Genomic DNA, 16007 nt, shown 5'->3' on the forward strand with positions numbered 1-16007 from the left:
GAGAAAAATCTCATGATGTATACAGCTATTGAAGCTAATAGCGAAGATGAATAAGAACTGGCGAGCCGAACGAGAAGAAACTCAATGGGCAAGGTCAGTCAAGCCCTACAAAGGCATGGAGTGGTCGTCGACTCCTTTCAGAGTTGTGTGATCGCTCCGGCTTTGAAGGACAGGGCTCTCCATCTGGCTTGATATGTAAAAATTCTCGCTGCTTGCTTCGCCTGCTCTCAGGTCCCGGACGTTTGGGACCAGCAGCCTGACGATCCGCCCGAGCTGATGCATTTGGTCTGGGGCCTCCTTGTCAAGATATCAAAATTAAGTTGAATTCACCGGATTCTAGTTGTCAAAACATATTTCCTGGTCTTCCAAATGGCCATGACAAGTCCCACAGAGATCAACAAGGCGCTGCTTATGACCCCCCATACGCCCAAGCCAGAGAAGTCACCTGGAACTAGCAAGAGAAAGGCCACACCATCATCAGAGTTGTCGGCTCCTAGCAAAAACTTCATTTTCATTTGCTTGTGTAGAAAACACAGTCATCCTTGCACACCAGATTCGTGTTTCCAATCTATCTCCCCTAGGGAGATGGGTTACCTTTCAAGCAGCCATACCAAACATGACTTGTTCAGGACAGCCGCCACACATACAAAACGGTTTGACTTACAGGTCTATAACCTGGTTATCAACAAAGTCAAGCACGCGGACAAGGCAATAACTGGCTCCTCGACTTCGGCGCAAGAGGCCAGATTAGGCCGGACAGAACACGGACCAGCCCAACAGGACAAGACAGACGAGGATCGAAGCTATACCTCATCTTCGCCAGCTAAAAGTACTACATCATTGTGGTGCGCCATGCGCGTCAGGTATACTGTCGCTAGTCGAGACATCGACGAACGGCGGCTGATAACGCAAGGAAAGTCTTCGACTATCCTTTAGGTTGGTAGAGATTCTTGCACGACGGCGAACGTCAAGTTTCCCAATCATATTCAAACCACAGTGGGAAGGCCACCTGGACTGTGGAGATCTGTCTTTCAGAATAGGAAGAGCAGAATGTTGGTTCTCAGGCGGCACTGGCTATGGCTCCGGGTTATACTGGCACATCTACCTATCTCTCCGCCTGAGAATATTACCAAGTTTCGAAGTTTTGTCCTTCTTCTCGAGCCGTGCTTTTCCTGCATGTTCTGGTCGATGCGCTCTAAGGAGAGAATTTACGAATTTCCCGAGTGCCTGCGATTGCAATCATCCTTTGAATGACAGGGAGGGAATTCGGGATAACAACGACTATACACCAGAACAACTCGTCCAGATTGCGGCAGACACCAGAGAAAAAGATTGGTTATACCAGTAACACTATCAAATAGCTCTGCGTGCCAATCCCACTCCAGACTTTCGGGCAAGGAACAACCGGAATAATGCCATGCAGAAGGAGTTGACACGAGCCAGACAAAAGGCAGCCTTGTTTTGTTCTGCTCTGACTGCAGATGCTTCACGTGCGAGCCACGCTTTCTGCGGCTGTACAAGGATTTCTAAGGCAAACTGGCAATTTCTTACCTTCAATGCGAGCCACTTGAAGAACAATAATCGGATGGTAAAATGCCCATTAGGGAGGCCTAAGAACTTCACACGGCCGATACCAACACCGAAACCAGAAGATAAGCCAAAGGAAAAAAAAAGGAGGAAGACAAACAGTCAGATTTCCCTGTATTATTTGACTTTGAAGACCCAGATTGGTCGGTTAGGCCAAGTATTATCGTCTTTTACACAGTACAGGTCGAATACGGAATCGTCTGGGCATACCGAAAAACTAACAGAGTTACTTTCAGATATCTTGGATTCTCCAGCATCACAAAAATCTTTGGAGCTGGGATATGCGCGCAGCACTGCTCAAAGCTTGTCAACTGAAGATCCGCTAACTCTTGATACCTTAGCCACAACCATGGCAGGACCATTAATGGTCCAAATGGGCCAAACTTCATCTTTACAGAGGGTCAAATGAGCAGCTATCCTCAAAGCTACAGGTCTGGCGGAATGATCTGCGAGTTATGCTGCTGGGCCATCTGGGTAGTGCTAGAGAACAACTCACTGTCTTTGAAAATCGGCGATCAAAATATACACATCTAGCCTTCTTTCAGATCTCTTTGCCAAATTGGGGTCTACTCGACCAAAGTGGAATGCCTCGGCTCCAGCAACGCGAGGCGAATCACCATCATGTCGTCGCTGTTAACAGTATCTTCCCGATTCGCCAAGGCGTACCACCGGGCAGTCAGTAAATACACCTGACTGACTCGACAACTGTTTCTTGACAGGTCAGTTAGACCTGGACTGTGCACGTCACGTCGTCGAGGTATGCCTGTTTCAAGGTGGACTACAGATATCACCGGGTGCATCCGCCAGGACGGCGGTAGCTCGAGTTCGTATGCCAGTCTGCCGACCCTGCGCTTGATGCGGAACGGTCCTTGTTGGACAGGGCAGAGTATACACGGTACCAATGCCCTTGGCGAGCGTGATATAGGCCCAGCCCCTAAGTTCAACTGGTTTGTGCTTGTCGTCATAAGCGTTGCAAAATCAGAACCTACCTTACTCCCTGGATATACGCAGACGGCGCGGGAAACCCGAACCACAAACCTGATTGGAAACCATTAAAGCGTTTATGCAGGACACTCCCACATATACAAGACTTTCAAATGTCCAGGTATTTAACATCATGACACAGAACATAACCCAAGTCAATAATATAAGAATCAGCCACTTGACTTCAGTTCGAGGCGTGAGAATCAGCCTAATCAACCCCCTCAAAGCCCTACAATTCATATTCGCAGGGGAACAAAGCTCTATTACATCATTTTCAGGGAATACTACATACTTTACAGCTCCCCTGCAAACCACTGAAGGGATAGCTTATTGGACCTAGGCAAACAAGGTATGGCGCAACGAAGGGAGGGTCCGACGCTCCTTTGGACGGGTCAAAGTCCCTAGGTACAATAGCACAGGCCGAGAAGGCCCTTGTTATCAACTCAGTGGACATCAAGGAAGTAAAGTTCAAGACCATCCCCATAATACGTAACTCGGATTTTTGTATGGCAAACCTCTCAATGGTCCACCTCTGGGACAAGGAAGCGACAGTTGCTACTGGGATGGGAGAGGCAATTGCAGAGGATCACGGTAGTGAGGGAACAAGACTTCAGACAGCACGTCGACTATGAGTCGGATACTGACGGATAGTTTTGTACACCAAACTACATAATATTGCTCTATGAGCTCAATGAATAGATTGTGGTCCCAGTGAGGGAGGCAACTTGAGTTATCATAATGTGCATAAGATGCTAAAATACTGTACATGTCGCCTGGTAGGCTTGGGTCTAGACGCCTCTGGCGAAGATATGATCCAGTAATGTCAGCGACTATGTCTTTGCCATGCACATTCTATGTTGCGTGTCTGCCTATCTAGTCAGATTCCGTTTACTGGTTAACTCCAGTCAATACATGAGGATCGCAAATCAAGATCAAAATATTAGTATTAATTCAACTAGAAGATAGTCTTTATGTGCGCCGCATGATGCATTTTGACAAGAAGCGGTAAAAAGCAATCCATGATGACAATTCCATCAACTTAACCACGTAAAGAATAAACGTGCCCATTTGCGTTTCATAAAAGATACATTGCTCTATTTAACGACTGGCCACTAGGATCGGACTCGCGCGAGAAAGGAGAGGGTATTCAGCAAAAGCAGCGGACCAGCGGTAGATGTGTTTACAGGAAGGCAGCCAGTGCGGCACCGGCCACGACGGACAGGCCAAAAGAGCCGGTCGCCATGGGCATGGCAGCGTTGGAGGTCGAGCTGCTGGAGCTGGACCTGGTAGAGGAGGCGCTGGACTTGGTGGTAGAGGTGGACTCGGTTGTGGTCTCGGTGGCAGTTGCGGTCGAGGCGGTCTTGGTAGAGCTCTTGACGCCGCTGCTAGAGGGGACGGTGGAGAAGGAAGAAGGAAGGCCGCTGGATCCAATGACGGTAGGAGCAGTTGGGATCACGGGCTGCGAGGTGGTGGAGCTGGTGGCAGTAGTGGTGGCAGTAGTGGTAGCAGCGGTAGCGCTAACCTCAGGACCGACGACAGTGACACCTGTAGTCTGAACTTCCTATAGGATGTTAGTATGGTCTGAAGCGCAAGTCGAATGGAAGAGAGCGTGACATACCACAGAGCCAGAAGACTGAGCGGCAGCAAGGGCCGACAGGGCAAGGAGGACGATGGAAGAACGCATCTTGTAGTGGTTGTTTGATAGATGACCTGAAGCGAGCGTACTTGATTGAAGATGGTAGCTGGTAGATTTGTGTACGGGAACGAGCGTGGTAGATGAGAACTTGAGTTTCAGGTACAAGATCAGACTACAAGTACCTCAGGTGCGCTGGTTCAGTTAAATAGACACATGAGAGAAGGCTGCCAGGCAAGCCCATGCAGGAGGGATCACAACAATAGAAACAATTAGCCACAGCCAGTCGCCATCGCCCATCAGCCCTGTCTGAGATTCACAGACTCATAGGAATATTAATGGCCACAGGGTCGACAGGACCCACCAGACTAGGAGGGCCACCGCATCTCGATCCGCTTCTGGCATCTTCTCGACCAGTCAGTAGGCCCGTAGGGCGCGGGAAGGAGAGACACTACCTAAGCTCGAGAGCCTAGACTAAGCCCTGCATTGCGACATACGTAGCTCCAAATAAGAGCTGAGTCTCTGTGGTCAAGACTTTGATGGGATGAAAAAAGGCCGGAGTGGCTGTAAAGGATTGCGTATGCTGCTGCTATCTTTGGCACTGCTGGCGCCCATCAACCAATAAGACTGCAACACTGCAGATCCCTGAATGAGACAGGTCTTTGTTAACTGGGACTGTCTGACTCTGATTATTCATTCAACGTGATTATTATTTCCTCGTTGTCTTGGCTTGTCCCTTGCTCGAATATTTATCACATTATCATCTAATTATCTTCCTCACTTTATGATTTGTGTTCGCATCTCAATATTATTTGATCCACCGCACCATCAAGACAAGATCTACCTCACACCGAGTCCTGTCTCTGCATTCCACTCGGCTAAAATCAGGCCCAATTCTCAGTTTCTCATAGCATGAAATTGTTCGTTGCTGATGCAGTTGTCCGCAGCCGAGGGACGGAAAACCAAACAAGACTAGTAACAAACAAAGCTCTTCGCCGCGTACTGTGCATATGCTTTCAACCCCACGCCACAATCGGCTGACTGAACTCTGCAATGGTGAGATGCGCAACTGTGCAACATGAGCTGACTAGCAGTACCTATAATTATTACTTGCGCACATGAAGACGTTGCTGAGATTATGGTGAGGCTCGTGGCCGTAGTCCACGTATGAGCCACGCACTGAAACCGTCGTCAGATGCTATGCAAATGGCATCAGATGCTTAGACAGAGTACAGTCTACTGATTTCCCTGAACAGAAGTGCGGATAATGCTTTTATCTCACAAGAGAAGGAACTGAGGTATATTCATATGTGTGTGGGTATGCGTGTACAAAGTACGTATGCCTGCATTAGCTTAGCAACATTATATGCAGGTGGAGTCGTGTCTGCGCGTTAAATAGTAATATCAAATCACATTCACTTTCAAATAAATCAGTTACTATACTGAGTAAATGCATACACAAAAAAGCAACTAGAGTCTTTGTCTTTTGTTGTTGGTTATCTGAGAACTGACAAGTCAAGGTGTTCTTGTCTTCTATAAATCAGGCCCAGCAGCCTCCACATCCAAGGGTAGCTTTAATCAATTAACACCTGATGTTGATTTGGACATCCCCTTGGACAACTAAAGTACAGTGACACGATAATTACCTGATGCAAGGGAAGTTAAAGGACGGAGCCACTTCCCGGCTTGTACATCACAGTCACAGCCCTTGTTCATTTATGATTTGACCCTTCAGCCCGAACCTTGAGATCTCAAGTCCATGGAAGAAATCTTCAGTCAAGTCAGGAGATATTACATTTACAGTCCTGATAGCTGTCGCAGAGTGGTATGACAGTAAGACTAGCCGTCTGCTGTACGTTTGTGGGTGAGACTAGTTTAGGCCCAACATCTATTTCTGGGGTAGGTTACTGTCACCCCACCATAAACAAAGGAAATTAGAGAGGTACTCCATATGGATAGCCAAATACTTGATCATAACAATGACGAAGTTCTATTCTGTGGTACTTGGAATCTATGTGCCTTGAATCAAAGACAAATTATCACAAAATATTCCAAGTTATAATTTCCACCTGCGGGGCTAGATTCTGCCAATCGCCTAATCTGGAACATTCTTGCCGGACAGCAGGTTTCAGCTTTTGTCTGCAACGGTGACGACGGGATGTTTTCCCTTTATCCCTTTCGTGGTGTGCAAGGTCTGGACTCTGGCCACTCCATTGGCCATGTTTCGACTCACTTCGACGGCCTGGAACCCGGTCTCTGGAATGTGGACTGTGCCCATCCCATGTGCGCCCCGCGTGGTTCAAAATATGTTGAAATGTTGATGCAGTCCTGCTCGTCAATTGCAATATATGACCTACACTGGTTCAGCTGGATCATGATGCGCCGACAATTTCTGGCTCAGGCGCAACAGTTACTTCTCCCTTGTCAATGTGGACTCGTGTACTCGAGTGCAAATCCAAATAGTTAAATCTTATCGCGGATCCTATTGGTACGGTCCAGGAGACTGGTAGTTCATTCGCCAGGGTTCTGATATGGAGCTGATTTTAATCTCCAGTGGTGCTGATCTCTTCGCTATTTTGGCTTCAGCAAACTTCCTTACCCAGCGGCTTTAACTGAAATCATTCCAGCAATCCCTATCGTCTACCACCTTGAGAGTGTCATAACCTCTAACCTGGGAAAGCCAGACACATTAAAGGGGGTCCTTTCCTCCAGAGAGCTAGATTTGGGGTGAATGGATCACAAAGCGATCTTCGAATGAAAGCCATCTAGCTACAAGGGGAATCTATATGCCAGATTCTACCCCAACAGCTCTCCTAATAATTTTGGCTAACGGATGAGCCTCTACATCACCTAGTTCTCTCGTAAAGATTAAATCATTAGTTAATGAGTTACTTCGAGTGGTTACCCGTGCAATGCAATGCTACTTCCACTTATAGTATCCAGGCTTATAAGATATGTTATAGGATGGAGAGGTGAGCAGTAGTACTAGCATGGAGAAAGAGCCATTATCCTCCAATGGTACCTCATTTATATCTTATTATTTATATATGTATATATAGGGAGATTATGTGGAAGCAATCCTCTCCTCTGGCCTCTACTTGGCATACTACATCATAGTGATATGAATGTCTATTCACTATTAATGACTCCAAGGTCTTCATACAGACTGAGCAAAAATGAGCCTATTCCTAATCCTAGTCATATACTGTAAGCAAATTGCCATTCACTTCAGCTTGACTAGTAGAGAGTAGTGAATACACATTAACTCATGACTCTTACTGCCTAACGTAATAGAAGCACCTAGCTACCTGAGACTGCTTCTTCACCTACTCACTTATTTCCCTGATCTTGCTAACCGCCATCCTTCAGTCTGCCAAATCCCTCGGGCTTATGCCTGGTGATCCTGGATATGTGGCGTGGATGGCTGCTCTTCAATGCTTCATCAGTGCAGTCAGGCTGTACAGAGTCTATTAGTGACCATGAATCTAAAGCTGAGGACTTGACTATTCCTATGATTCCCGCTGTTGTGATACGGTGGTCTTATATTTTGGTGTGCTGGGCAAAACCAGTCCTGGACTTCGACAAATCTTCGCAATTAGGACAATGGTCCATAAAACATTCGTCTCTAACTCCTTGTAATAATATGGAATGACACTAACTTAAATTTACTTCCAGATATATATGTCAACCTTGCTGTATGAGCGAAATCCATGAGGATCTCGCCCAAGAGACCACCACCTGATCCTCAATAGCTAGATCCATCTGTTAAACTTTTGGGACAACATGGCTACGAGCCGGCAATTCATAGATGCCGGAGTCAATCAGCCAGACTTCACAGAGCGAGAGGAGCATACACTGATGAAGAAGACGACTTATCACTTCAGGAGATCCATCAGAATGGAAGTGTAGGCTTCTTATCTAGGAAAGACCTCAACATAGCACTAGAGGAAAAATATCGCAGAGTCGTGTATTGGAATCCGAAGAATCGTCCTGACTCTATACACAGCGTGGCAATTCTGCGGACGATATCACTATAACCTATGACTTTTGTACCGACGTTGACATTGACACAGTATCAAGCACTAGTCTTGGGCTTTCCAACAGCACGAACAATGAACAAAATAATGGCTGCCCAGAAGAGGACACGCATCACATCTCCTTGACAAACCCAACCTCCACCACCCGATCAGCCTGTACATTTAGATGCTGGATCTTGGTCCTGCTCGCGTCTCGCATCCACAGGAATGCCATTAGTACCATCCGACGAAAGAAATTGGTCTCCCTTGCAATACGAAGCTGCTCCTTGCCCACTATATAGATAACCTGCGACTTCCACGCACGATGAAGGGCATCGGTCTCCTTGCGTGCGTCTGCCGAATCGGCGGACGGGCTTTCTCGAGCCAGAAATTCCCGGATCTGATCCAGAACTAGGATTCCCAGGTCTGGGGTGACGACTTCATCCGTGTAGCCGTGGCGAACAATAAGCCTGAAGCAGTTCGGGATGGGTTGCTTCCCTGGCCCATTACCGTATGTCTGGCAGCGTATGACTGTGTACCTCTCGCTAGGCGCAACGGTTGGAACGGATAAGGGCCGTAGGTGGAAGAACACGGACACCTCCGGAGCGGCGCCAAATTTCTGGATGAAATGGAGGAAGACCGCTGGGGTGGTGGCCGAATTGCCAGATTTATCGAAGAAGATACCGAGCCCGCTTATGGGGGTGATGGTCGAGCCACCTAGGTCAGGGTGGAGAACGAGCTGGTTGTCGCGCAGGAGCGTTGTCCGGGACAGGGGCACATTGTCAGATTCCTCGGCGGTCCATTGTTCTTCTTTGCCGTACCGCCACAGCACGAATATGAGGGTCAAGACAACTCCAAGCATGAGGGTGAACCAAGCACCGTGCGGAACTTTGCTCAGCGCGGCGGAGAGGAACATGCCATCCCACAGGGCGAAGATGATGAAGATCGGCAGAACGAGGTAGATGGGCAGTCTCCATACAATGAGAGCAACTACAGTCACCATGCAAGTGGTGAGGAAGGACACGAGGATGACGCAAGCACCGTACGCTTCTCCCAGGGCGGTTGTCTAAAGCATCATGAGTCTGTCGCATTAATCAGATATCAAGGGGGCTTACGTTGTTATAGACAGCAGTCACGATGATCGTGCCAATCATCATGAGCCAATTGGCGATGGGAATGTAGACCTGACCATGGAATATCTTTGAGACGTGGTAGATTTTGACTTGCGGGAAGTAAGAAAGCTTCATGATTTGCGAGAGAAGCTGCAGCATGGTTAGAGTTGATCGGAGAAGGACCTAACAGGCATACCTGGAATGAACCGGTGATGACAGCCTGGCTTGCGACAATGCAGGCAAGGACCGCGATCACAAGACTTGGGTACAGCATGCCTGGTGGAACAGTGAGATAGAACGGATTGGCATATGCACTGGGGACACGGCTGATATGGGCGCCTTGTCCGATATACTGAGTCATGGCCATTAGCATCATATAATCGCATTCAAGAATCTAGCTCAACACACCGAAATCAAGAGGCATGGGTACGCAAAACAGAGCCAAGAGATCTGCACAGCTCTAAGCAAGAATCAGCATCAGGTTGTTCGCAGTTATACGAGATCAAGGACAATACCTTTTGCTAAAAGCACCGAGATCTGCGAACAAGGTTTCAACCCCCGTAAAGGCAAGCAGGATGCCACCAAGCTGCAGCCAGCCAGCACGCCCATTCCGCACCAAGAAAGCTCCGGCAAAGTATGGCGAGAAGCCTTTCAAGACAGATGCATCGTACATGACAAGATTCTAGAATAATTTAGTCATTGTAGCTTGATCTGGTATCGTTGAACTTACGTATATCCCAAAACTCAGGTTGAATAACAGCCAAACAATCACTATCGGTGCGAAAGTGTTTGCTATCTTACTCGTACCAAAAGGCTGGATCAAGAACACGACGACGAGAATGGCACAAGACACACCAACCACAGTTGAGGAAGAGAGCTCGGGATTGACGACGGTAATACTAGATAAATCAGTCAACGGGTCATTCTTCTAACGGCGGTTAGACGCACCCTTGAATGGCCCCGAGGATTGACTGAGCCGGTGTCAGAACACCGTCTAAAATTGAATCAGTACAGACTCAGCGATGTTCATCGAGGATGCCTTACCTGCCAGCAGCAGTGAAACACCAAAGACCCCGACCACCTTGAACGTCCACTTCATGAACGTGCTCCGCTCTATAACATTCCGAGTCACCAAGTTCGGCTTTTGTAAATCATCTGTAGCATATCTTTGCATGCGAAGCATATTGTGGTGACGAGGATCGCGGCGAACTAGATTGGCCTATTATCAATGAGCACAGAAGTTAAGTCGTCGATGAGCAAATCACAACATACATAGCGGGAGATCAGCGAGTACAAGGCAAATGTACCACCCTCGCCCTCGTCGTCTGCATTCAGGACAATGCCAACATATTTGACAGTGACCATAATGGTGAGGGACCAGATAATCAAGGAGACCGCACCGAGAACATCTTCACGACTCGGTTCACTGCTGAATGTGGATGAGTAGACATACAGCGGGCTGGTGCCTATGTCTCCATAGATAACTCCAAGGGATTGGTATGACAGCCTGGCCATTATCAGCTTTCAACAGTATGTACTAGCATCGAGGTATAGGACTGGTTACAAACCAAGCTAGTGTCAATCCGCTGAACACCTGCGGGCCATCAGTATCCTGCAAAAACACATTTACACCATCACTCACCTGTTTCTTGTGAAAGTCTCTCTCATCATAATCTCCTTCCTCGGTGACTGATGCTAGTTCAACATCCACATTCTTCGGATCGTTAGTGAGCTTGCGCTGCAGAGGGTTTTCGTAGTGTGTTGGCCGGGACGGGAACACGCCGCCGCCAGAGGAAGCATGGAAGACAGCGTCAGTGCCGTCGCTCGATGCGTCTGCGTTTGGCATGGCAGCTAGATGCTTTTTCTGCGTATCAGTCAAAAACGGAAAGAGATAAGGCTCTTTCTCGGCAGGGGACAGGACTACCTTTTAAGGCCTCGACCCGCGCCCTGGAGGCGTCTAACATGCTTGAGTTTTGACTATTGTCTGGTAGCAAAAGTCCGAACCAGTATGTTAGCTGTGCCATTCTCGTCATCGAAGAGATAGGGTTTGATTATGTTTGGTTAGGTGAGACGAGTGTGGCAGCAGTAGGAGTTCTGGATAGTGGTGGATATTGGATGCGATAAATCCCGCGCATTCCCACCATATCATTCAATGACTCTTAGAGTTTCGCGATAAAATTATCCTGACATCGACTAGCTTTAATTCTTAAGAGATAAGGCTATTTCAGCAAGTAAGGACAGCCAATGCCATGGGCACACCTGCAAGGGCCACGCGGAGATTAATTGTATGAGGCAATTGTCTCCTCCACACAAATCTCAACCTGATATCTGCTTGATCCCGGCAGTGCCTCATGCTTTTGAACATCAAAATGACAGACGGATTATGTTCCTGATAAGGCACTCGTCTGAGATACTTGGAGTTCGATTTACGCAGCAGCAAGTTGAAAAATAATGGACGAATCATCCTGCTAATCTTCAGTCGAAATACCATCTCTGGGGGCAAAGCACAAGGATGATGTCCCTTCTTGATCACGGTGTGATTAGACATAGCATTGCTCTCCAATAGTCTACCTATTTTGATGAGACGGTGCCTGTCTGTGGTACATCCGGACGAAAACATTACCACAGAAAAAGAAACTCTCGAGGTGTTGTGTTTATGACCCTTCACCCAGTGCTTGAATGATGATATGTCGGAACCAAGTCCCTTTGCGAGCAGCTTGCCGCTAGTATATGGCTATGCGGAGTATAGAGTAGATGGATCTGACGCACGACTCACTATTACGGTCCACTTCTCCGGGTTGCCAGCTAATGAGTGGTGGGTTGGCCCTTCATTGATGACCCTATAAGTGAAGCGTTCGCCTACTGCATAGACATAGGCAAGCCATGGAGTGTACTTTCATGTAACGGCCTCTACTTCCCTTCATATTGTCATTGAGATGGTTTTCGTAGCATCCAAGGCTATCGTCAAAGCCGTGGTGCATGACCAGTTCTCGAAATGTCTTCTGAGCATATCCCGCGAATATCAAGTCCTGGCCATGAGTATAATCGAAAATCATAAGAATAGTGCAGTGAGAATCCATGATGCTGAGGCAGATGCCCTCATCCATTATAATCGAGGCGATCTATCAATGTATCATCACATAACCTCATCTCAAGATATTGGTTCTTTTATTTCGCTTCCTCCAAGGCATCATTCCCGCGAACCCATTCGGCAAATTCCTTCCTCTTCGCCTAGTACTGAATAAGCCCAGGTCAACTGATCCCGAAAGGGAAAGCGAACTCACCCTGATATCCCAGAAACCGTATCGCTCCTCCAGCCGCAAATAGGGATTCCTAGCGCCACCTTCCCTCTCAATCTCCCCAGCCCATTCGCTCCAGCTAATGGGCTTGAGCTTCTCTGTGCCTAGTACGAGGCCGGCGGAGACGATGACGAGGGAGACCAAGGCCTCGATGACGATATCCAGGGGAAGTGCGGTGGAGGCCGAGGAAAGGCGCACGTTGCTGTATAGGACTGTGTGCTCATGGGCGGAGTAGCCTCTGCAGATTTATATTCAGCTGGTTAGTCTTCCGGAGTAGTTTGCGGGTCGAGAGATGTGGCATACGCATGTGCGAGCAGAACCAGCCCGAAGAGTGTGAGTATTCGCGATATGAAGCCCATGGTGGCCGGTTTGGCGGGTTTCTCGCGACGAGCGTCGGGTTTATGGATAGGTCGGTGGTCAATCAATGCAATCGACAAATGCGCGTGAAAGATGAAATGCAGATACTGCCTGTGTAGACTCAGAGTAGACAGCTTCCTTGTAAGGGACCTACCCACTGAGCTACGATGTTATCACCAATTGTGCACTAGCTTGTACGGGTGACCGGAGGATCATGATACGCACTTAGGTACCTACAAAAATACGGTGTGGTTCTAGGTAGTCTGCGGCCGCTGGTTCCTGGGTAAGCTTGGCAAGTCATCCACAAGTATTGCCAGCAAAATTACTAGGGAGATGTACGGTAGTAGCATCAAAACAACACCCCGTAGCATCTAGTGACTCGATCTATTATTATTCCTAAGAAAAAGCAATTTAGAGCCCCTTTTGATCTCCTTGATCTGAGCTGCGCTCGATGCAACTTTCCCCTTCAATTCACCATATCTGCTTGCCTGCCTATCTCCTTTGTCGAAACCGCCTAAAATGGAACATAAACCTAAGATACCTTATCCGATTACCATACGCGTCCAAGCCTTAACTATGATGACCATTGGTGTTGACATCAAGATGGTTGAGGCAAGCCTTGGTCTATCTCATCAAACCATCCAATACTGGGTTAAAAAGGCTGGGGAGCGAGGGTACAATCCAAGTGGTTGATTTCCGTATTCTACCGGAAATATGTGGAAGATGGCAAACGTTCAGGCCGGCCGAAAAAGGCTACTGAATCTACTGAGGAGGCTGTCCTTGAACAAGTTAGGGAAGATACAAAGGGCAAGAGAAATCTTTCGAAATTCCGACATTTGAAGCCGGTATCTTTCACCATATTCTGTTTTACACATCCCGAAGTAGAATGGCTCAACGCAGCCAAACAAACGACTAACTCAGGCCTTGCTAATGAGATGAAGCAGGAACGGTTGCTGTTTGCGCTGCCCAAAAGAATGAACCTTCGAGGACTGGCAGAATGCGATGTTCACGGGTGAAATGTCTTGTTACAGCAGCGCAGGTCAAGTTTGGGGTATGAAGATGATACCAATGGTTCCACGGTTGTACAGCGGCGTTAAGAGGAGTTGGCACTTTCATGGTTTGAGTGTTTTCATCTTAAGATAAGAAGCCAGTTGTAAGATAGCTATTGTTTTTTCAATCAGCACCTTGAGTCTATGCTACCTAGATATATGAAAGGCGGTTGGTATGGCGCATCTGAAACTTCGGGTTGGAAGTACTCCTGACGGTATGCCTATCTGAAGTGGAATAAGAACGGCTAGGTCCAATGGGCTTCTCCCTACATTCAAGTATACTGGCAGGTTCTGTGTTACAGCAGGAGACGAATGAATGTGGGTATTTTGTGCATTGAGTTTGATTTTCATCAAAACGACTGGAGACTGCTCCAGTCGACTTCTAGTTGTTTCATGACACTACAAGTCGCATAAAAATTCCATCATCACACCGTTGGTCTTCATAACGGGCATTTCATTTACAGCTTCTGCATAGCGGCCTGTGAGGTAATGTCAGCATCTATTGTCTCGCCGTCAGATCAAAGGTTGAAACTTACGACATCGGTGGACTGGACGTGGTCCTCATCCTCCTCAATCTGCTGCTGAAGCTCGTCCAGAGAAACCTTCTCGTCCTCAATGACAAGGTTGATCTGGAGCTTCTTGATACCGAAACCAACAGGAACCCACTTGTAGGCACCCCAGACAAGACCATCCATCTCGATGGCCTTGACATTCTCGAGGAGCTCATCGAGGTTGGTCTCATCATCTAAACAAGCACAATTAGTTTCACGTCAGAAATGGGGACTATGAGCGGTCAAACATACCCCAAGGCTTAACCTCGAGAGTCACAATGGACTTGGCAGCAGGCTTAACCTTGCCCTCCTTCTTCTTCTTGTACTCAGCAAGGCGAGCCTCGCGCTGGGCAACAACCTCAGGGTCCTCCTCTTCCTCGTCACTGCCGAAGAGGTCCATGTCGTCGTCCTCCTCAGCAGCGGGCTTGTCCTTGGGGTTGGTGGGCAGCTCGGTGCTCTCGGGGCCATAGGCAGTGTAGGCCTTGGAGGCATCACCGGGAAGGCTGGAGAACTCAGGCTCGAAAGAAGCAATGTGCTTGTACCAGCGAGCAACGTGAGGGTACTTCTCAGCGTCAGGGGCGCCAGAGAAGGCCTTGAAGGTCACAACATCGGCCTGGGAAGGAGCATCGCTATTTTGACATGTTAGTCAACACGAATCTAGGTATTGCTTCTTTGAGTACAAGTTGTGTTGGTCTCAAGAATAGCACGCCGATTCTTCCTCGTAATCAGAAACACGATTTCTCGCAATTGTTGTGTAGTCATCCGGCGGGGTCTTAAGCCGCCTCCTAAACACGGACCAATTTGTTTTCATCATGCAATCGAGGTGAAGCTTGTGCTTGGGGGATACAATTTATGGAGAAAGCCCAAAAGATGTGAGTCTTACCCAACGACATAGCTCCTGCTAGCCAGGTAGTTGTTGGCAACTGAGGGGCACCATTAGCTACTGACCAGAGGCAAAAGAATAAAAAGAAGACATACGGGTGAGGCCAGCCTCAGAGACGAAGTCGGTGAAACCCATTGTGATATGATATAGAGAATTGAAAAAATATGTGTGTGGTTAGAAAAGAAGAGGGGAAAGAAGAAGCAATAAATAGGAGAGGGGCGAGGTGTCCAGTAGAAGAAGTTTTTTTTTCTCCCAAGGAGGGTCCTGGGCAAAAGCGGGTTAGGTGCGAAAAAAGCCCCTCGATGGGCCCTACACGTGATCTGGGAGGTGACGGAGCTTGGTCGGTTCTGCTGGAGAGCTTCCGCCACTCACAGCGCTCGGAAAGGTGGAGCTTTCGAGAAGCATCAGGATGCTTGGATCAACTTGGGACCGTTGGGGACTCGGAGTATATAGGAAGTCATAGGCTTGTACACTTGCGTTCATTTTTTATCTTGTACCTTACTGAAACCTACGATCAAAAATTGAACTCAGCTGCT

General features: G+C 47.9%; 3 protein-coding genes across 3 annotated transcripts; all 3 read right to left on the bottom strand.

The window, feature by feature from the left end:
• Positions 1-3751: 3751 nt before the first annotated feature.
• ALT_8134 (putative GPI anchored protein) lies at positions 3752-4255 on the bottom strand (the record flags this gene model as incomplete). Its single annotated transcript, XM_033556039.1, has 2 exons — positions 3752-4132; positions 4190-4255. 2 exons carry the CDS (start codon positions 4253-4255, stop codon positions 3752-3754), a joined length of 447 nt encoding a protein of 148 aa, XP_033411930.1.
• Positions 4256-8353: 4098 nt separating this feature from the next.
• Positions 8354-11178, bottom strand: ALT_8135 (potassium transporter 19; the record flags this gene model as incomplete). Its single annotated transcript, XM_033556040.2, has 11 exons — positions 8354-9286; positions 9336-9482; positions 9529-9684; positions 9741-9792; positions 9848-10014; positions 10063-10231; positions 10281-10326; positions 10377-10551; positions 10605-10839; positions 10901-10926; positions 10975-11178. The coding sequence occupies 11 exons, from the start codon at positions 11176-11178 to the stop codon at positions 8354-8356; spliced, it is 2310 nt and encodes a 769-aa protein (XP_033411931.2).
• Positions 11179-12500: 1322 nt separating this feature from the next.
• Positions 12501-15606, bottom strand: ALT_8136 (translation elongation factor 1 subunit beta; the record flags this gene model as incomplete). Its single annotated transcript, XM_033556042.2, has 8 exons — positions 12501-12563; positions 12617-12869; positions 12935-13099; positions 14500-14516; positions 14574-14782; positions 14841-15217; positions 15472-15511; positions 15567-15606. 8 exons carry the CDS (start codon positions 15604-15606, stop codon positions 12501-12503), a joined length of 1164 nt encoding a protein of 387 aa, XP_033411933.2.
• Between the last annotated feature and the right edge of the window lie 401 nt (positions 15607-16007).

The sequence above is a fragment of the Aspergillus lentulus genome (assembly GCF_001445615.1).
Source record: "Aspergillus lentulus DNA, contig: Alt16, strain: IFM 54703, whole genome shotgun sequence".
In the NCBI taxonomy this organism is placed as follows: domain Eukaryota; kingdom Fungi; phylum Ascomycota; class Eurotiomycetes; order Eurotiales; family Aspergillaceae; genus Aspergillus; species Aspergillus lentulus.